At 35.9% G+C, this 23,226-nt stretch overlaps 1 protein-coding gene across 4 annotated transcripts in view; it reads right to left on the bottom strand.

Annotated features, from left to right (window-relative positions):
- The window catches only part of CWF19L2 (CWF19 like cell cycle control factor 2), a 167,352-nt gene extending 148,342 nt beyond the window's left edge, over positions 1 to 19,010 (bottom strand). For 2 of the 4 annotated variants that reach the window (XM_074216600.1, XM_074216601.1), the window contains exons 1-4: positions 18,878 to 19,010; positions 9,135 to 9,245; positions 8,487 to 8,606; positions 255 to 368 (exon numbers count right to left, since the gene is read on the bottom strand). In XM_074216600.1, coding sequence (XP_074072701.1) covers positions 255 to 368; positions 8,487 to 8,606; positions 9,135 to 9,245; positions 18,878 to 18,970 — 438 coding nt within the window. In that variant the 5' untranslated portion in view covers positions 18,971 to 19,010. Of the gene's footprint in view, positions 1 to 254; positions 369 to 3,991; positions 4,117 to 8,486; positions 8,607 to 9,134; positions 9,246 to 18,877 lie in introns of those variants that run through there. The other 2 variants (XM_074216603.1, XM_074216602.1) reach the window with 2 other exon arrangements.
- Between the last annotated feature and the right edge of the window lie 4,216 nt (positions 19,011 to 23,226).

Raw genomic sequence — 23,226 nt, forward strand, 5'->3', positions numbered from 1 at the left:
CCCAAACAAGAGATCTAAAAAACTAAGGGACAAAATAAAGAGTACTTCCTTTTCCAAAATATTTGATAGTCATACAACACCCTCAAAAAAAAGTTTCAGCAGAAGTAAATACCCAAAAGACAGGATATATTTAACAGTCATCCAGAGGTTCCAGAGTTAAACTTTATCTTAAATATTAAATAATATTTTACATTAAAAATGCAGTTCTTTTATCATAAGAACACACATGCTTTATTGAAAATCAGGCTGCTCACCTGAACAATTTGGGAATCTTCTGTTCTATCTGACTCTTCTTTCTTCACTTTCCAAGCTTTTTCTGTGGCAGTTGCCTGCAATGGAACTGCTTCAACCCATTCATCTTCAGAACTCTGAAAGTGATAAAATGCAGAAATGAAATACTGATTCTAGTACAAAATTACTTAATCAGAGTGCGGAGTCACCTCTCATTAAGTGAAGATACTACAGCAGGAGAATAAATTTTCTAAATAAAATGAGTGTAAAATAAGTTTCTGAAAAGAGGTAAAAGCCTATCATTTTGATGCAATCCAACAAAATAACCAAACTACAATTCTTAATACAGCTATGTAAACTAAGAAAAAGCAATAAATAAAGATTAAAGCAGTTTGACCATAGAAGGCACACTTCAGAACAGAGCTACAATTCTATCTACCATTAAGCAGACAAACCATCATGAAATTATTAGTTCAAATGTAACTAGAAGTTAAGCAAAGGATGGTATAAATGATGGGAGAGACATGCCCAGATCCATACAATGTCATTTCAAATAGAAACCCCCAAAAATGGTTTTTAATGATAATATCTTTACTACCTTCAAAAAAGAAGTGGTAAATTTTGCAAATCTTCAAATAGATTCATTATCATCAATCCAGATGTTTCTTCCAGTGATGCAGATGAAAACCCATCCTTGTTCATATTTTGTAAATTTTGTGGGTCTTGCTTTCTCTTGACATTGAAGAAATGCCCATGGAGCTTTCTGCCTACTAGCTAATCTTCACCCTTTTGATACATAATCAGCAAATCCTTTCAAACATTTCCCAAAGATTTTCATTCTTCAAAGTTCCTCATGAAAAGCCATTGTGAACCTCTTTATCTTCTTTGTGGTTATTTATTTTCAGTTGTGTGGAGATTATCATTAACTGTTCAGTTACTGTCATGTAACTTTAACAGAATATTAGTATTAAATAGATGGGCCATATTTTCTAGGAGGAGGATGGGCTCATCACAGGAGCTTAGAAATTTCCCAAATATAATTCAACCTGCTCTTTATCTCCAGTTTAATTCTGTACCCATTTTGTTATCCATTTGTATTGAATATTATAGATGATGCATACTAATTCTATGAAGGAAATCTCTACCTACTAGGGTCACTACAAATTTATGTAATCTCAAAAGCGAGATTAAAAACAAGGCAATCCTTCTATTCCTCCTCTAAAAATTTCTTCTTTTAGGAACCATAATGACTGTTCTAAACATATTCTTCTCCTTTCCTGACTCCCCACCCTACCCTCAGGACCTTCACTTATACTTCACCAAAAAAGTTGAGGGCATTCAACAAGAATTCCTATTCCTCCATTCTGATCTCCCACCTTTCTGACATCATTCCACCACTTTCTCCTCCTTCACTGTGTTCCTTTTCCTTGCCAAGGTCAACCTTTTATTCAAGCCCCTCCTGTTAAAATATAACCACATGCCTTTCTGGAGAGAGTTCCTAAAAGGGGGATAATTACAAGGAAATCAAGAAGATTGGTCCTACAGAGGCAAGAGTATAGCTGGGGAGACAGAAAAGATATGACATATACAGAATAAATTATATTGGGATTTTGGAATCTGCATTACACAAATGTATTGCAGATAGTTTTTATTTTGTTCTATAAAGTCTATCTGGCTTAGGTGTTGGTTTCCTTAGGTTTTTTTCTCCTTGCAAAAGATATCTTTACTTATGGTGTTATAAAAAGAACTTTATATACATATATATATATATATATATATATATATACATACACATATATGATAAACATATACACGAGTATATATACATGTATATATTGACATGATCCCTTATTTTCTAGGAGTCCATTACTAAGAAGTTGTAAAATTAGCATTATTACTTGGTGGAACAGGCATTAAAAAGATTAGATTAAAGTAAAAATATAATTTCAAGTTTTAATCATAAAATAGGTATTTCAAATTCTTGGAAGGAATTTTCAAATAATGAAAGTCAAAAAATTTCAAAAATCAGAAAGTTATTCAACAAGGACCAAATATAGGGTCTAAATATATAGAGAAAGAATAGAATTCTAAAGAAGAAAAATGGTATTTTCACTTTCAATTGTTCTTCTGCTCCTATAATTTTTTTTTGGTATTTTATTTTATTTTCCCCCAGCAACAAGTAAAAACCAATTTCAATATTCACCTTTAAAACCTTGAGTTTCAAATTCTCTCCCTTCTTTCCATCCCAATTCCCATCATTGAGAAAGCAAGTTATTTGACCTAGATTAAAAATGTATAATCGGTGCAGCTAGGAGGCACAGTGGATAGAGGACTGACCCTGGAGTCAAGAGGACCTGAGTTCAAATCCAGCCTCAGACACTTAATAATTGCCTAGCTGTGTGACCTTGGACAAGTCACTTAATCCCTTGCAAAAATAAATCCAAAAAAAAGTATAAGCATGAAAAACATTACCACAATAATCACGTTGTAAAGGTAAAAAAAATAAATAAATAAAAATTCAAGAAAAATAAAATGAAAAAAAGGATGCTTCAATCTCTATTCAGACACTATCAGCTCTGTTTGGGATGGAAAGGATTCTTCATAAATTCTTCAGAGTTCTCTAGGGTCACAGCACTGCTAAGAAAAGGTACGTCATTCATAGCTGATCATACTACAACATTGCTGTTACTTTGTATATAGTTAATTTCCCATTGGGTCTGCTCATGTAAGCCTTCACAGGATTTACTGAGAGCATCCAACTCATCATTTCTTGTGGCAGAATAGCATTCCATCTTAATCACATACTATAGTTTGTTCAATCATTCCCCAACTGAAGGGCACCCCCTCAATTTCCAATTCCTTGCTACCAGAAAAGAGCTGTTATAAATATCCTTATACATATAGGTCCTTTTCCTTCCTGTTTTTCGTCTCTTTTGGAACACAGACCTGGTAGTAGCATTCCTAGGTCTAAGGGCATATACCATTTTAGAGCCCTGTGATCTGCTCCTAAATAAACCTTAGGGACCTCAGGTACAAACACAGGGTTGGGAGCCAATTTCTCCATTATAAAAATCAAATCAACACAAATTCCCAAAATTGTGGCTTTACACATGTACAGTCTTCATTGATGGGAAATATCTCAGGATTTTCACATAATCCTTGGGAAGAGTAACTGTGGAACATGGGTACCCAGAGCCAACAAGCAACTCCAACCTGAATGCACAATTAGCAAAAAATAAGTGTTACTTTGAGTTCAGTGCAGTACTAGAAGTGTCATCATTAATGAAAAGACAAAATTAGAGCCCTTGTAAAAATGCTATAGAAAATTTGATTATTGTGTATTTGGGAATGGTTTAACACATGTTAGAAAGTTTATTAGATGTTGGAAGGGACAAAACCTCAGAGGAAGGCCTCAATGGTATATTTTTAATGATGAATCTCTGTTATTCAACTGTTTAAATATGCAAACCTATTACGAAAAGCAACATTTATAAAAGAGAATATGTATTTCAATAGATAGAATACCACCATAAAAATTTTCTACATATCAAGTTAGGAAATTAAAGTTAAACGTGTTCTAAAAATTAACACTATCTTGCTTTTCCCCCAAGAGTACAACTACATAAAATCACTTTGAGTTCTCAGTCCACAGAAAGAAGGTAAGGAGACTGGACAACTGGTCAGAAAGAGATTATAGTAGACCACCATGCTAGTAACAGACACGAGACCAAGTGCTATTTGACAACACCATTGTCCATACCTACTTCTGAATCACAGTTCCAGGGCAGAGAGGTTGAAAAGTTGCAGGGGTCCTGAGAAGCAATAGTGCTTACAGCTGCAAGGGATCAGGAACCCTTCCTGGTTCGAACCAGGAAAGCAATAATCACATCTCTCTCCAGATTACATCACCTTGGAAGCACCAAAACTTCCAAATCCCCAGAACTAGCTGTGAAAACAGAAGCACCAAAAAAAGTCTGAGTCTTGGAACAATTCTCCCACCCCTTATCCACTCAGTAAGTAAGAGTCCAATTTTAACATAAAATTCAAAGTCAAAGAAAAATAGGCTGGAAAATGAGCAAACAACAACAAAACCTAACCTCAAAAATCTTCTGGTGACAGACAAGACCAGGACACAAACTCAGAATAAATCAAAGATGCCAAAACAGTTACAATCAAAAGCCTCAAAGGGAAGGAAATGCAAATTGTACAATGGCTAATAAGAGCACCTGAAAGAACTAAAAATTTATTTTAGGGGTGGCTAGGTGGCTTAGTGGATAAAGCACCGGCCTTGGAGTCAGGAGTACCTGGGTTCAAATCCGGTCTCAGACACTTAATAATTACCTAGCTGTGTGGCCTTGGGCAAGCCACTTAACCCCATTTACCTTGCAAAAAAAAAAAAAAAAAACCTAAAAAAATAAATAAAATAAAGTTATTTTAAAAATCAAATTAAAGTGGTACTGGGAAATTTGGGAAAAGAAATGAAAATAATGCATGAAAATTACAAAAAACAGAATAAAGAGCTTGAGAACCAGAAAAACATTGTACACCCTAACAGCAACATTGGGGTGATGATCAACCCTGATGGACTTGCTCATTCCCTCAGTGCAACAACCAGGGACAATTTTGAGCTATCTGCAATGGAGAATACCATCTGTATCCAGAGAAAGAATTATGGGCCTTAAACAAAGACCAAAGACTATTACTGTCAAATTAGGCGGAAAAAAGCATTATATTATGATGATGATGATGATGATGATGATGATGATGATGTAATTTTACTATCTCATCCTTTATTTTTCTTCCTTAAGGATATGATTTCTCTGTCATCACATTCAATGAGATCAGTGTATAACATGGAACCAATGTACACACTAACACAATTAACAGAATCCCTTCTGTGGGGGGTGGGGGGAGGAAAGCAAGAAAGCAGGGGAAAAATTGTAAAACTCAAAATAAATAAAAGCTTTCTTTAAAAAAAAAATAGAATAAAGAGCTTGGCAAGAGAGTCACAAAATAAAATAACACCTTAAAAGAGAACTGGCCAAATGGTTTAAAAAAATGTACAAAACTTCACTAATGAAAATCTTAAGAAACAGAATTTCCCAAATGAAAAGAAAGGTACAAAAGGTAATTGAAGAAAATTATTCCTTAAAAATTAGAATTGGACAAGTTGAAACTAATGAATGACTCCATGAAACATCAAAACAAAATCAAAAGAATTTTTTTTAAAAATAGGAAAAAATACCTCATCAGAAATACCTCATCAGAAAACTACCTGAAGTGGAAAACAGATGGGAGAGATAAATTATTGAGCTACCTAAAAGCCATGTTTTTTTAAAAGCCTACACATCTTATTTCATAAAATTACTAAGGAAAACTGCCTCGATATCTTAGAACCGGAGGATAAAACAAGAATTGAAAGAACCTACCAACTATCTCCTGAAAGGGATCCCAAAATGAAAATTCCCAGGAACAATTACAGTGAAATTCCAGAACTCCAAAATAAAGAAGAGAATACTACAAGAAGGCATAAAAAGACCATTCAAATAAGATCTCTGAAGAAAGTTGACTGGAAAAAAAGAAAGGAGTATAACTTTTTCGCAGCTGTACATGGCATTTTCACAAAAATTGACCATGTATTACAAGCAAATGCTGAAAAGCAAAATTATTAAATGCAATTACATTCCATAAAGGGTCTTAGAAACAGCTTTAAATTAAATGGAAACTAAACAAATCTAATCCTAAAGGATTATTGGATTAAATAATAAAGTACAGAAATAATCAATTTCATTACAGAGAATGACAACAAAGAGACAGCATACCAAAATCTGATGTATATACCTAATATAGTACTTAGGAGAAAACATATCTCTAAACATTTACAACAATAAAAAAGAGAAAGAGAAGATCAATGAATTAGATATGAACAACAATCAAAAACTAGAAAAAAGAACAAATTAAAAATCTTCAATTAAATATTCACCAAATATAGAAATCCTGAAAATCAAAGAAGAGATTAATAAAAACTGAAAATAAAAAAACTGAAGAAGTAAGAGGAGATGGCTTTTATGAAAATAAACTAAATAAATCATTGGATAATTTGATTTTTTTAAAAAAGAAACAAAAACTAAATTAGCAGCATCAAAAATGAAGAGGAATTCATCAGTAATGAAGATGAGATTAAAGCAATTATATTTTGCCCAATTATATCAATAAAAATGACAATTTAAGTGAAATGGATAACTATTTACAAAAATATAAATACCCCAATTTAAGATAAGTAGAAATAGAATGATTAATAATTTCATATTCTGGGTAGAGAACATTCTAGGTAAAAAAACATTTTTAAAAACAATATTAAAGATATTTGTTTGCTATAAAGAAAAAAGAAGAAATATTAGAAGATGATACCACTGTTTTCAAAGGTGGAAGATTCATGGGCATTAAATACTAAACATATTTTCAGACTTATTTTTCGATGTCCTGATCACTTATGTACATTATTTTTCTTTTCTTTTTCCTTTTTTTTCTTTAAAAATACTGTTATATGAAATGACTCTCTTAGAGGGGGAAATGAAATTTTAAAAACCAAATGAAATCAATAAAATTTTATTCAAAAGAAAAAAGAGAGGAAAAAATTTGGAACAAAATTTTTAAAAATATAAAAAATTGCTTTTACCTGTAATTGTAAAAAACAATATTCTAAGTTTTTCCTTTTTTTCAAAATTTATTTTACTTTTAATTTAAGGAATAAAACAAGTATTTCTATAACATAATCTAATTAAAAAAGGTGATTGCACATGAAACTGCAAATCAACTATGTACAACTTGTTCTTTTTAAATATATAATTATCATGTAAATTTATTTTTTCCTCCTTTTTCCCCCTCTTCCATACCCTAGAGATGGTTTCCATTAGACACAAATGAGTGTATATACATATATGTGTGTATGCATATAAATAAACATGTATGTGTATACAGACATATATAGATATATAGATATATAAATATTTCATACTTTTATTTAATAATTTCTTTCTCTGCACACAGATAGTACCTTTTTTTCAAAATGTCCCTTATAGTTAATTTAGGTATTTATAATGATCATAATGACTTAATTGCTCAAAGTTGTTCTTAAAACACTGTTTCTGCTGTTGTATACATTGCACTCTTGACTCTCTTCATTTCACTGTTCATAATTAATTACATTTATCTTTCCATGTTTTTCTAAAATGTTGTGCTCATCATTTCTTATAACACAATAGTATTTTATTATAATAAAATACCATAACTTGTTCAGCTATTACCCAATTAATAGGCATTCCTACAATTTCTAGTTTGTTGCCACAACAAAGAGTGGCTATAATCTAAATTTTAGCACATATAGATTCTTTTCTTTTTTCCCTAATCATCTTCGGAAATAGACCTAGTAGGAGTATTCCTGGATCAAAGGGATATATAGGCAATTTAATAACTCTTTGATTATAATTCCAGTTTTCTCTCCAAAACAATTGATCAATTCACAGTTTCACCAACAGGGAATTAGAGGTCCAATTTTTCCACATCCTTTCCAATATTTGTCACTTTCCCCTTCAATCATTTTAGCCTATCTGATAGGTATAAAATGATATCACAAGGTTGTGGGTGCCACTCCATTATTTTCAAAATTAAGAAAAAAAACACCTCTGACTACCAAAGTCACTTAAAACTAAATATCTCACAGGAAAAGGGTTGTGTTAAACTGGGCATCATTCTAAATTCATCTACATCACTGGTACAGTTCTTCTATGAAGAAAACTTCAACTTTCTACCATAGCAATGCAGATAAAGCCTAGAATAAATTTTGTTGATTCCCATGCCAGTTGCCAAGTTCTTCTAAAATAATAAATCTACTTCTCAAGTTATAGTAAGTAAAATTCCTAAACATATAACTTTAAAAGACCATTGACCAAGTATAATATTCAAAGTTTTCTCAAAAATCTTTGATGAAATTCAGGTTAGACTAAATGAGATTTCTTGCAACACTGAGATTACATATAATTCTCACTGGACAAAAGAACTAGGCTATCTCAATTCTACTACTCACAAGTTGTGTGAATTTGGACTAGTAATTAAATTTCTCTAGGTCTCAGTTTCCTAACTGTCTATACGGAAGGATTTAGACTACATGACTTCCAACCTCTCTCTTAAAGCAAATGATCTCCAAGTTTATTTCCAGCTATTAAATGAAGAGTTAAACAATAGCATATACTCACTGATGAACTATCAGATGATTCATTTTTTTCATATTTCCGTTTCTTGCTCTTTTTCTTCTTCTCTTTCTTAACTTTCTTGGAATGCTTATCCTTCTTCCTTTTTTTCTTCACAGAATGTTCCTATAAATAATCATTTTAAACAAACAAAAAAAAAGATTAAGTTTGGGGAATTTTTCCTTCAGTTCCAAAAAACTAAAAAGAACCATTTCAGAAAAAGCAAAGAACTGTCTCCTAAAACAAGTATATGATACTCAAAATGATATTTAATGTATCAATGAGCTGTAGAGTTGAGAATTGTAGTGTCCAGTTAAGATTCAATTTGATCAGACACATTACCAAGTGCTTCACATATTAACTTACATAATGAAATCCAGAGTCAAGCATTTCATGCCAATGGCAGCATCTACATTGATCAGTTCACATGAGAATTGATATAGAAAATGAAAAGAACATTGGTTTTGTTTTATACTCACAATCATTTTTTTCTGGAGGAATATAATGAAGCATAACAATCAAGTAAATAAACTCATTCTAAGTGCAAATCCATACAGGACTATTCTTTGAATCTCTTTGATAAATTGCAAAGACAAAACAACAAGGTATATACAATTATGGTTGAATCAAATAAATCTAATTAGTAATCCTCACCTGTGATAGTTGCTCAACTCGCTCATTCACATCAGCTAACATCCATGTGTCCTCACCTCGCAGTCGTTTAAGTTCTTTGTGCCTTTCTTCTTTCTCAAAATCTGCTTTAGCCTGTAACACACACAGACGCATTTTCAAGTGGCATTCCAAAGGTATAGCTGAATATTCTAATGCTTAGTCAAGTTATCTTCTGTTCATTTAAGACAATTGACCCTATTCCATTTTCAATTAAAGGCAAAACTGAAAGATCCTTGGAGCAAAGATGAATTGCAGAAAGAGGCTAAATTAATTACCTTGTCACCTCAAAGTACAAGAAAAGGACTTACTTGTTCTTGAAGTAGACAAGAGGAAACAAACTAATAAATACATTTATACAACATTTGAAGGCTGGTAATTCACTTTAAACACAGAATCTCATTTTGATGTTCACAGTTCAGTGAGAGAAATACTTTTTTTTCTTATCTGAGAAAACTGAAGCACAGAAGTGATTTGCCCTAGTTCACAGTTATGTATCAGAGTTTAGATTCAAACCCATGTACTACTAAAGCCCAAGTCTACTGGCTATGACATGCTACCACTCAACTAGAAAGCTGTATAAAAAAAAATCTGTTTTCCACTCTTCCAATACTCCTGTTATTTCCAGTTAACTTGCAAAGCTATTGCCACAGAAGCTGCAATATTGCAATTCTATTGCAGCCAGACCTCAGAGAGGAAATTCTTCAGTTATTAAAGCTTATTTGAACCTGTTTAGTTTGTGGTCTGCTGATTAAATAATACTTCACCTAAGGGTTCAAAGGGTTCAAATTTTGCCTTAATATTTTTGTGATATTAGACATTTTAACTTACATAAGACATTAAAATAATAAAGCAATCTCCAATTCCCCAAACAGAAATCCTACCTAATCAATCATTTACTTGTCATATTTCTCTAATGGACCAACGATACACCTTTAAAAATATAGCAGGTTATGAGTATATACAGAATAACTTTGTCACCAGACACATACATAGCAAGGTAAATAAGACAAATTGTACTACTATCAATGATAGTAATGAGAGCCTCCTATTATTAGGATAAACAGAAGGTTCTGCTATTCCTTCTCTCTATAACCACTTGGGATAAGATCAAGTCTTAGGCACAGGAAGTAGCCTCTGTTAATCTGATCTGCATTGATTGACTTTTAAATTATAGTCTTATCTTCATTACAGCTGATCCCCAAAGTCTAGTTTCCCAAACCTTCTGTTCCCTGAAACATCTGTTATTTTTTAAAAAGCATATTCAAGTAATTATACTGATAATTTTAATTCATTTCTACAGCTTCATTATTCTTAGTGATTCCTCAGCTATTTAACCATTCAACAGAATATTTTATTAAAATGTCATCTGGGAAAAAAATGTCACCTGAAATATATATTTGACTGGAACTACTGAGAAAACTGTATCAACTATGTGCCAAACATTATGTTACACATTAACATTAGTTATGCAAATACTATGCAAATACAAAGAATGAACTAATTCCTACTCTCAAAAACTGCCATTCAAATGAACAAGAACATCTAAAAATATACATAAAATAAATAAAATATTAATAAATATATATACATGTGTGCATACTTATGTATGTATGTATGTACATATATATATATATATATAAAACATATACAGTAGTTAAATAGTGATGTGTGAAGAAAGGCTCTAGTAGGTAGAATAAAATGTCAGAAAAAAGCTTTACACTTTAGCTTTGTCATAAGAAAGAAATTACATGAGACAGAATTAATGAAAGCATTCATTCCAGGCATATGGTCCAATTTGTTCAAGATATAGAAAGAAAACAAGAAACAGTATATCTGACGTGAAAATCAAAGAAAGGCCCATTGACTGAATTTCAGGGATTTACAGGATCATGAAATTATTTTTTTTAAATGGATGGAACTATCATAATTATGATTGGGAGAGAATTTTAAAACAAAATTAAGAAAATCCCAAAAATGGATATTTTATATAAAACTTAAAAAGCTTTTGTAGTAACAAATATCAATGAACCTAATTAAGAAAGTAAACTATAGGGGCGGCTAGGTGGCATAATGGATAAAGCACCGGCCCTGACGTCAGGAGTACCTGAGTTCAAATCTGGTCTCAGACACTTAATAATTACCTAGCTGCGTGGCCTTGGGCAAGCCACTTAACCCCGTTTGCCTTACAAAAAAAAAAAAACCTAAAAAAAAAAGTAAGTAAACTATCAATAGGGTAAAATATTTGCATCAAGCAATTCTGAGTACTTTTGAAAATTTCTTGAAGTACATTTGCTTTTACCAAGAAGCTCTAGATTTTAGCAATGATGTTCCTGGGTATTTTCATTTAGAGAATTCTTGGACAACTGGTAAATTCTATTTTCACTTTCCCTTCTAATTCTAAAAGAGATAGATAATTTTCCTTTAAAATTTATTAAACTGTAGTATCCAAGTATATCAAGCAGAGCCCCTGATAGAAAATGAAGTAACTTAGAAAGTTGTAAGCCATAGCCTTATAAAGAAAGATTTGGGGTGGTATTTAATGCTCTACCCTCCAGTCTTCCAAATAAAGAGGAAAATTAACTGCGGGAGATGAGAAAGTGCTAAGCATACCTGTTTTTCTTTATCCACAATCAACCCTTGTTATTTTTCAAATTTCTATTACAGGGGGAAAAAAAGTTTTACCCCTCTATGTAGAGAGCTATACATACACACACATATACATATATATGTATGTATGCATATGTATACAGATATGACTTCTACAGAGATAGACTTTGTTCAACTGCCCAAACCTGAAGAATCTATTTTCAGTGGAATATACTATCTAAACTCCTAAAGTTATTCTTTCTTTAGGTAGAATGATGCAAATTGGCTCATATTAGCCATTTGTACATTCTCCACGCTAATAGAACTGTATCAGCTGTTTCTATGATTTTATCATTACTACTTCTCCAATTTATTTTTAAAAGTGAATCTGCGAAATTTCAAGACTAGAAATGGTTGGCAATGAACAAATACATCAAAACAGCCTTTTATCATTCCATATAGTAAAAGAAAACTGATCTGAAAGTCAGGAAATCTGGATCTCATACTTACAAAGGATATAAAACTGGGAAAGTCACTCAACCTCTAGCTACAAAAATAGGAACAAATGATCTTGTAGTTTTAAAATTCTATCATTTTAGGGTACTTAATTGTTCGAAAATACAGAATTCCTCTCAAGATAAAATCAAGGACTAGGGTCAAAGATAATTACATTCATTCCTTTATTTTTAAGGTGCAATCTTTTCAATAGTTAAGTAAAAACATTTATTACATATTATTTATTATATACCATATAACAGATGAGTTATTACATGTAAAATGTAAACTAAGCATAAAAAAGAGATTGGTTTAAAAATTTTTAATGAAATAAAAGTTACCAAGTTCAAAACCTTAGAAAAGTCAAAGCAACTTAGGATATGCAAACATGTTGGCCATAAAGTAAAATAATGGATTAAACAGAATAGAATAAAGAGTTTAGTTACATGATAACTAGGTAATTGCACTCACCATCTCACAAGTAGGGCTGTGGTAAGAAGAGTGCCTTAAATAAACTTAAAAGTATACAAATGTATACCAAATAAATAAAGCACAGTAGTAATTTCATGCCCTGGATTCAAATCTGAAATCAGATCCTCTGGCTAGGTCATTTATCATCTGGAATAACACTGAGTGCTAATTACTTCCCACTGGTTCTTTTCCTCATTTATAAAATAAAAAGCTTAGATTAAAAGGCTTCTAAGGTCTCTCCCAGCTATAAAGCTATGAATATTTAAAGTAATTTTATGTCATGCTCTCCAAAAGAGATTTTAATTAATTTATTTGTTTTTACACTTTTATTCAAGCTCTCTAGAGGAATCTGCAAATTGAGTTTGGACCACACCAACTTAAAAGGTCCTTTATATATCTAAACTACAAGGTTTCTATGACTCTAAATTGCTCAGAATTTCATATAGCTAGGTCCTTTCTGTATTTAGACCACTCCATTAACTAGCTTCTGTATAAAGATTTTAAAATTTATTATTTCACAACTATATATAAATTTCACAAGTCTTAAAATCATGCCCAGATTTTATTCATTTAATAACAATTTATTTACTAAGACCAAAACTTAAGACCAAAATATTTTTGCTAAATGTTTATTGCCCTTAAGCAGAGAGTATAAGCACAATTACTAACTGGGCAAACTGTTTATTACAAATGGTGACGGGAAGGAGTAACTTAGGTTCTACAATGAGTTTTTTGGTATGTTTAATGTACTAAGTGATCATTAAAGGTCCTTAGAGTACTCTACTACTATTATTTCTTCTTATTCAAAAAGAGGAAGCTAGGTGATGCTGCAGATGGATTACCAGATCTAGGATTAGAAAGACCAGAGTATTCAAATTTAACCTAAGTTGTTTACTAAAGATGTGACCCTGGGAAGTCACTTTCCCTCAATTTAAAAGGGGTGGGGAGAAATAGAGATAGACATCTCATTCCTACCTTCCCAACTTCACCTCCCTGTTTTTAGTTTTCTTTAATTAATTTCCTTCCCCTCCTGAATTATAAACTCCTTGAGAGCAGACTCATTCTTTCTCCTATTTGTACTTCCAGTTGCAACAGTGTCTATCACAATAGCAGGTGCATATTATTGTTCAATTGTGTCCAACATTATGTGACCATGGACAATTCACTGGGTGGATGCTGGAGGGTTTTTCCAATATGTCTTCATTTTATAGGTCTCACAGCTAATTACGTGTCTGAGGCTAGATCCGAACGCAGATCTTCCAAAATTCAGGCCCAGTATTCTATCCACTGCACCGAGTTGAACCATCAGTACAGTACAGTACAGTAGGTAGAAATGTATACTATTAACTGTAGACTTTATAGTTTTCTTATATCTCATATATGTCCACATAATCTGCTAAACAGGGCAGTGACCTCTGGGCTGGCTATTGCTTGTAAAATACTCAATCTCAAATGCCAATCCTAATTCTAGGTATGGTTTCTTTCCTCATCTGGATCTTTCTTCCCCCCCCCCCCCAGCTTTCTTTAATCCCAAATAATGTCCTATCTTCTACAGAAATCTTTCCTGATCCCTCTGAATTCTAGAAACGTCCCTAAGTTGACTATTTCCAATTTGATTTTGTTTATAAAGAATTATTTACGTGGAGTCTCCTCTATTAGACTCCGAGGTCCCTGAATAGCCCTTCTTTGAATTCCCAGCACTAAACAACAGTGCCTGGTACACAATTAGCCTTTATGAAATGTTTGTAGACTGATATCTCTAGACAGAAAACATTTCCAATAAGGTTAAATGAGGCTAAAAATGAAAATAAAGGGCAGCCACAATGACAGAAAATTTTCAAAGAAGCAGCAATTCAATTCAGTCTTTAGAAGAAGAAGATTTAGAACTTTGTGCAGTTGATCTGAAAAGTAGGAAAAAGTAGATCTTGAATTATAATGTAAGCTCTTTGATGAGCTCTTCTTGTTTCTTTTTTTTTTTTTTTTGGTCTTTGTATGACCAGTGCCTAGCACAATACCTGGTACATGGCAGACATTTAAAGTCTGATGAATGGTTAGAAAAATCTGTTGGGGTAGGAAAAGGTAGCCAAGTAATCACAGTAAGTATTTCACTAAGCACCTCCTATGTATTGGTAAAAGGGATGCAAAGACAAAAATGTAGGAAGCTTATTGAGAAATGAATTATGTACAAAACAAGTAAAAGATGATTTATAAGGGCAGAAACAGTTCCTATTCTGAGTTTCATCATAGCACACAGACACACACACACACACACACACACACACACACACAAACACACCACAACCCTCCCCATCTACTTCCTACTCCCCAGAGAGTTCTACTAGAACTCTCAAAAAGGGTGGACCAGGAATGGATGAGAATCTCAAGGAACAACTCTGTCCTTCTCCAGCCTATCTCATTACTATGTTAGGGATGTAGTTCTAGGGGAAAGAGAGAACATGCCATAGAACAGTCTCAGTAAGATTTTACATATATGGGCTTCTATATAAAGACATAAAGTTGAGTCCTTTTTGTTTAAATACTAGCTGGAAGAACATCTCATTCCCCACTGATAATTACATTTCTGAGCATGTCTAGCTTAAGGCTTGAGCATAAGTCTAGCTTAAGGCATGAGACAGAAGCCATGAGCAGCTCTTATATCTGCCATCAAGTGTCATTGGTCTGCCATCTCTTCAGGCTTTGAGTAGGCTTCTAATAGCTCACTCAAACATTAAAAATTTGCCTAGGACTAACCTGAATCCTGGAAAAAGGATTTTTTTCTGCCTTCTTCCTACGGCACATATGGTCTTAAGAGTCCAAAATTCAAGGTAATATTATGCTATCTTAGTCCATTTGTATAGTAATACAAAAAAAGACACAAAGAAACTCAAATATAGAAGCTTTGCACCTCTCTTTCCAATTTGTTATGCACTTTTCATATAGATCAAAGAGTGATAGCTTTAGAGTCAAAGGACCTGGATTCAAATGTAAGACTGTGACACATGCTAAAGGTGACCTTAGTAAAATCACTTCATCTCTCTAGAATACCAATTCAATAGTTTCTTTTGCTTTAGGTTTGCTTTTCTCTTTTTGCAAGGCAATGGGGTTAAGTGACTTGCCCAAAATCACACAGCTAAGTAATTAGTGTCTATGACCACATTTGAACTCAGGACCTCCTGACTTCAGGGCTGGTGCTCTATTCACTGTGCCATATAGCTGCCCCTTCAAGAGTTTCTTCATCTGTAAAATGACAAGTTGGGTAAGATGACATCTAAGGAACTTTCCAAATCTAAAATCTATACATATGTAATTGTATAATCCCAAATAAAATAAGAGAAGCTATAATTTTTTTGTATGTGTATGAGACAATCAGGGTTAAGTGATTTGCTCAGGGTCACACTGTTAGTAAATGTAAAGCATCAGAAGCTGGATTTGGATTCAGGTCCATTCTGACTCCAGAACCAGTATTCTATTCACTGTACCACCTAGCTGCTCCACAAGAGGTTATCCTCTAGACAGCACTTTATAGTCTATGAAATGCTTTATGCCAAAATCCTAGGAGGGAAGCAATATCCTGAATGTCCTTGCCATGTTAGGACAAAATAAACATTATGTTAACTATTCAATTACCTGTCGAGAGCCTCATTTCCTACCACTGTCAAACCTGAACTACAAGAGTGACACTCATGTCACTCAACCCCACTGCCTTGCAAAAACGCACAAAAAAAATGCTTTATGAAATGGGTTTTAAAAAAGAAAAAACTACTCAAAGTCAGTTTACTATACCATTTCCATCAAGAAACTGAGTAGAATATTCCATCTTAAGAGTTAATATTCTGGGACGGTTAGGTGGCATAGTGGATAAAGCACCGGCCTTGGAGTCAGGAGTACCTGGGTTCAAATCCAGTCTCAGACACTTAATTACCTAGCTGTGTGGCCTTGGGCAAACCACTTAACCACATTTGCCTTGCAAAAAAAAAAAAAAGTTAATATTCCTAGTGAAGTCCTCTCAGAGTTAAAAATCATTAAAACAAAGACGGACTATTACCCTTAGACTATTCTTAGAAGAGGGAGAGAGGCCTTGCATTCCCAGACACCCTTCCAATTCTGCTAGGGAGTGAAACAGTAGACTGTTTCCAGAAAGACCTTGCATTGATTCTGTTAGGGAGGGAAATAGTGAAATACTTACAGAGAAGAGACCTTGAAGTCTTAGTTAGCCAACTATTTGATAATGGACTGTGAGAACAGTAGCCTGTCTTTTCTTATTTGACCTTGCATACTCAGACATTAATTCATTTAACAGAAGGTCATTAGAAATCTTCTTCTGGTACCCTTGCCATCTGGATGGTGAGGTAATATTTTATGAAAACCTTTTATTCTTCTCTTTGTTGATGGGTAGATTTTTCACATAAAGACTGTAACTCTGAAAACCTTAACCAATCAGGTTGGAAGAGATGGGGTTGGGGGGGGGGATCGTGCTAGGCCATATAATCTTGCTTAACTGTCACCTCGGGGCAGCTCCTTGATCTTCACTACCATTGTGAGACTTGGGGGTGCCATTTTCTCAAGAAAAGCCAAAATAAACTTTCCTTTTTGCTCAGAGGTGTCTCTATATTTTTTAAGCAGATTTTTATCCCACACAAAACCTTTCCTAGTCCCCCTGTAATTACATTGTATTTATTTTCATACACATTTTGAATATACTTATCTGAACAGTGACTAGATCACTCACTCTAAAATCAGGAGAACCTGAGTTCAAAACTGGCCTCAGACACTTGACACTTACTAGCTGGGTGACCTTAGTCACTTAACCCCATTGCCTTACAAAAAACCTAAAAAAAAGAAAATCATGAACATAGTAACAATGACACCATTTCAACAAGAAGCCTGGAGAAGGATGGAGGAGAAAAGAAGGAAAGAAAAGTCAAAACCTCTTCCGGACTCAATTTTCTACAGAGCAAGAAACAAATATGATTAAGCAAAAGCACACTGGCTTTTGAAAAGGCTCATCTAGTAAACCTTCTTAGACTAACCTAGAGGTACAACTTTCACAATCAAACCTTCAACTGATCACAGTCTCAAGAATTTGCTATAAAATGAAGAATAACTTGTTTCTTCAAAAAAACCTATGAAATTGGTGGCACAGTAGATAGAGCACCGACCCTGGAGTCAGGAGTACCTGCGTTCAAATCCGACCTCAGATGCTTAATAATTACCTAGCTGTGTGGCCTTGGGCAAGCCAAGTAACTCCATTTGCCTTGAAAAAAAAAACTATGAAACTTGCTCCAAAATGCTTTGTTGTTTAACTCCCAATTTTTAAATTCATCCCTTTATTAAGTTCTCAAGTGACTTTTTTTTGTAAAATATACTTTTACTTAAGAAAAACTTAAACTCAAATAAGGGGGAAAAATATACGAACAAGTAGATTAAAATTCCAAAAGAAAAAGAGTCACCCTGAAAAACTCCCTAATTTCCTAGGGTAGGAAAAAAAATGAAAGGTGAGGGGTTAATGGTCTCAGGGCATGGAGGTTTGTTTTTTTTTTTTTGGTATAACATTAAAAGAGTTTACTTTGGGCAGCTAGGTGGCGCAGTGGAGAGAGCACCGGCCCTGGAGTCAAGAGTACGTGAGTTCAAGTCCGGCCTCAGACACTTAATAATTACCTAGCTGTGTGGCCTTGGGCAAGCCACTTAACCCCATTGCCTTGCAAAAACTAAAAGGAGAATTTATTTTGCTTAACTATATATACATGTGTTACACAAGTTGTTTTCTTTTATATGGGGAGAAGGAAGACAAAGAGAAAACAGTTAAGAAGGAAAAGGGCCAAAGTTGGGGCAGGAAAAGGGGGGAGGAAAGAAGGGAAATGGGGAAGAGAGAAGAGGACTCTGAAGGGGCTGGATGGCGAAAACTGGGCAGAACGCCGGTCCAGGGCAGAAGAGACGAGCAGCGGAGCAGCTCCCCCCACTCTTCCCCAAGCCTCTGGGCAGCGCATTTGGGCACTCGCACTTCCAAGTGGGGCTCCCGAAGTCTGACAGTTTTAAAACTGCACAACCCTGGGGTTTAGTCGTAGCTGAGGGAGGGGAAGGCTGAGGGCGGCTCCTAAGGAAAGGGGGGCAAGGGCCTGGCGGAGGCCTGGGCACCGAAAGCCCGGAACAAAGGGGCTCCGAGGCGTAGCTACCTGTCGCAGGACCTCGGCCCGAGCCAGCCGCCTCTGTGCTTTCCGCTCCTCGATGCTCCTCTCACTTTCAAATATACCACCGGAAGCCGCCATCCCGACTGTGGTCGAAAAGCGACCCGGCAGCTACCGTGAACGTCGGTTTACGACTGTCGTAAAAGCCAGCCTTCCGGCTCGCGGCTCCTCCTCCAAACGAGGCGGGGCGGGGCGGGGCGTTCCGGGGGGGAAGAAGAGCCGGAAGTGCATGCTGAGCATGCGCGCCAAGAAGTTCTCTGCTGGGGCGGCCTGTGGGCCTTCCTCTCCGTAAGGGCCTGAAAGCAGAGCAAAGAAGGTGGGAAAAAGACTTTGACGAGTAGTTAGTTTTCCAGTATAAAAGAGACAGATGAGAATCAGAGAATGTAACCGTCTTGTCGCAGATGCCAACCATAGTTAGGAGGCAGAGCCAGGATTTGAGGCCAGGGCCTAGAACTTGAAATGCGCTATTTTTTCCCCCACTGTGCAGGGTATTGAGACCCTAACTCAAAACGACTACTCAGGGTCTTCTCAAAGTGGCAGCAAAGAGTTAAAATTTAATTCGGTTCTTGCAAGAAGTGGGGCAGTTACAGAAGCTGAAGCAGGGTTAAAAAACCACAAAAACCACAACCCCCTTCCCCTCCTCTTTTCTGCTGACCCTTACAACAATTGGTCAAACTTGATGGTCTGAAGAGAAGGGGGAAGTTGCCTGTCTTTGTTTACATCTTATATGGTTAGGGTGACATAGTTTTTTTCTAGCCGGAGATCCGGGTTCTCTCGCTTACTTGATTCTTGAGAAATGGAAACTGAGGCCTATGTCTTAGACTAATTTAGCACTATGTTTCTGAAAAGTCAGCACTTTGCCCCTCACAATCCCTTCTCTTATTTATTATAGTCTCTGTTGACTTTTCACCCATTCTATCCCCCGTTCTGGTTGAATTTTTGTAATAACTCCTCACAGTGCTGTTCCATTTCTTCATCTCCACTATCTGGGCTCACAGGAGTCCAACCTTCTCTCCTTAACATCAGCATTCAGGCTTGGTCTTCAGCCAAAAATATTTGAGGGAGGCTTTTATAAACTGTACTAGTACCTAACCGTATCATGTATGGTATACAGGCAGGGAGGATTATCAAGACTCCTAATACTAGAAGTTCATACCACACTAATTGATGCTACCAGCTCCCTCCCAACCAAGCCCACTATGAAATATTAAAGGGAGAGTTCAAAAGTCTGGACAAGGACATGGGCTATTTTTCTAATTTCTGTGGTGATCTCCTTCACCAATTTTCCATTGTCATCAATTTTCTTACAACAAATGGACAAATTCAATTTTTCACAAACACCCCCTTCCTCAGACAACAGATATCTAACACTAATCTGTGTTGTAATACAGCTTCCCTAGTTTGGATGATCTCATCTGCCAATAAGTCCAGTGCATTTGCTCTTTGATTAGTTATAATTTCCACTACAGCCTGAAGTCTAATGGTTCTATTTAACATATAGATTGGTGTCCTGTAATCCCCAACTCCTATCTTGTGCCCACATAGCAGGGCCTTATTCCTTAATTATCCTTTGTGGGGGTCAGGCATTCCCCCCAACCATTAGCATCTCCAGTTATCATTAGAGAAGTATCTATACTCCATTTCTGGTTTCCTATGTCATCATATAATTGTATACCTAAAGAACTTCCTATTTGATCTGGGAGGAAAAAGAACTTAGGTTGAATTAATCCTATATAGCAGATCCCTGTCCAGTTTAGTGGGAGGTGTGTATAAGCTGTTTGCCCACATACCCAATAATGCCCTTTTAGAGCCAGATTCTTTTTCTGGAAAATCCTGGTCTGATTATACTCTGTTACAGGGTAATACTGCATATCCTGCCCTAGAGGGCCTCTGTCACACCTCATCTGCCCATCATTTTGTACTGGCATTTCCACAATTGTGGCCCTTCTTCCCAGCTACATCTCTCAATGCAATGTTCTCCACCTCTATTTCAGTCACTCCAAAGTAATAATCCTTCCCATCCATTGTCGTTCACCCATCTCCAACTTTGGAGCTGAGTAATCAGGGGACCATTGTTCTGATTATAGTTTTTACATTCTGCTATGGATAGGTCACTTTTACATCTTCCCACTCCATTGAGTGTATATATTGGCAGTGATTCTCATCCATTTTGCCAGTATAACATCTAACCCAGGTGTTATCATTACACTGTACATGGGTCCTATCCCAAGGTCCTGGTACCTACCACAATCTGGCACTAATTGTATATTGTCATCCTTAGCAGAGAAAGTCCACCTGCAACTACTTTGTCCTAACTCAAGTCCCTTCCCAGTTTGGTTAAGGCAATATCTCCCTGTCACAGATTCTGCCAGTGGCCATTGGTGTTCTACCTTTTCATTCCAAAATCCAGTTCCACTATGTACTAAGGACTTCTTACTCAATAAGCAAACAGGTTCAAGTGGAACCAGCACCCATGGCCACCTGCTCAATCCTTGAGGCACCCCCCCCCCACAAATCCATCAATTAGTTACATTGAAGGTATTAGCAACAGTTTGAATTAAGTTCTGAAAAGTGTTTTCCTCTTCAAGTCTAAAACTGAGGCCTGATATAACAATAGGCTCAAATTTAAGAGGGACACTCTCAGAACATGATATCTGAGGCATATTTCTGCAGGATTGTAATCTTACCAGAGCCCAGAAAGCAAAGGAGGCCAACCCCAGGGAGTGACACTGTAATTGCACCCAGGAATGGGTCCCACATGGAAATCCCTTATGTTATATACAATTATACCAGCTAGGAAGCAAAGGAGTGATAACAAAATTATAACAAAGGGGAGAATACCAGGAATCCTCCACCTTCTGGATGAGGTGTTAGAGAGTCCATTAGTCCTATACTCGCTTAAAATGCAGTTTCAATTCATTCATGGGTTCAGGGTACACAGTCCATTCTTTTAGTGGATTCACAAATCTTTTTACTCTGGTATGGTGGGTCCAGCCTCACTCCTGGGTCCGCACAGCAGTGTCTGAGGTCAGGAGAACCTGAAACAGTCCCAGTTCGGAGTCAACTTCTCCTTCCACATCCAGATCAACATCCAATCCCCTGGCTCAAATTTGTGGACTGCAAACCCTAAAGGAGGAGTCTGTGTAATAAGTCCTTTTAGTTGAATGTCTTTCAAATGTTGGGCCAGTGCCTTTATATATTCCCTGACAAACTTATCCTTATTATCTAAACTAGGATCCCATTGTTCAATTGGGACAAGAAATGGATGGCCATACAACATCTCATAAGGGTAGGCATTTGGTCCAAGGTAATTGTGTCTCAAGAGACAACTTTGTTAACTGTCTCTTTATTTCCTGATTCATTCTTTCTACCTTGCCAGAGGAGGGCAGATACCAGGGAGTATGTAGTTCCTAGGAAATTTCTAAGGCTTGAGCCAGGTAAAGTGTGTCCCTTGATCTGAATCAATCCTGTCCATACCAGGAATTACTTGTTCTAGCAGAATTTTGCTGACCATGAGGGCAGTTGCCCTTGAAAGAGGGAAGACCTCTACCCAGGAATTCAAATGGTCTACTATGACCAGCAAGTATTTGAGGTGGCTAACAGAAGGCAGCTCAGTAAAATCCATCTGTATGCTCTGAAAGGGTCGAATTCCCAGAGGCCGTCCCCCCTGCCAGCATTAAGTGCTTGGCAGCACTATTTGTCCTTTGACAAATGAGACACACATCTACCAATTGCCTGGCTATTGTATGGAGGCCAGGAGATACATACTTGGCTAAGACTGCAACACACAGATTCTGGACTCCCCAATGATTGCCTTGATTTGAAGTCTGCAAGACTTGCCTCACACTTACTTTGTTCAGCACTTTCCGTCCATCAGGCAAATGCCAGTGTCCCTCACTGGACTCCTTAGCCCCCAAGTCCAACATTTTCTGCTTTTTCTTATCGGTAAAGGATGGTGGAGAGGTGCATGAAGTAATCTTTGGTATTAGTGGGGGGGGGCTGCCTGTCCTTATTTACACCTTATATGGTTAGAGTGACATAATTTTTCTAGCCAGTGATCTGGGTTCTCACACTTACCTGATTCTTGAGAAATAGAAACTGAGGCCTATGGCTTAGACTAATTTAGCACTATGTTTCTGAAAAGTCAGCATTTTTGCCCCTCACACCACCTTGATTAACCAGGACATGCCTATATCAAATAGTTTTTTATTGTCGGGAAGAACGAGACAAAACATGAATTTTGTCTCCCAAGACCAAATACATGTCCACCTCTAATTTCTGAGCTCCCATTTTTCCCTTTGCCATTTTCATTCAGGGGTTCCCTCCCCTCTCTCACC

Source organism: Macrotis lagotis, chromosome 1, assembly GCF_037893015.1.
Source record: "Macrotis lagotis isolate mMagLag1 chromosome 1, bilby.v1.9.chrom.fasta, whole genome shotgun sequence".
In the NCBI taxonomy this organism is placed as follows: domain Eukaryota; kingdom Metazoa; phylum Chordata; class Mammalia; order Peramelemorphia; family Peramelidae; genus Macrotis; species Macrotis lagotis.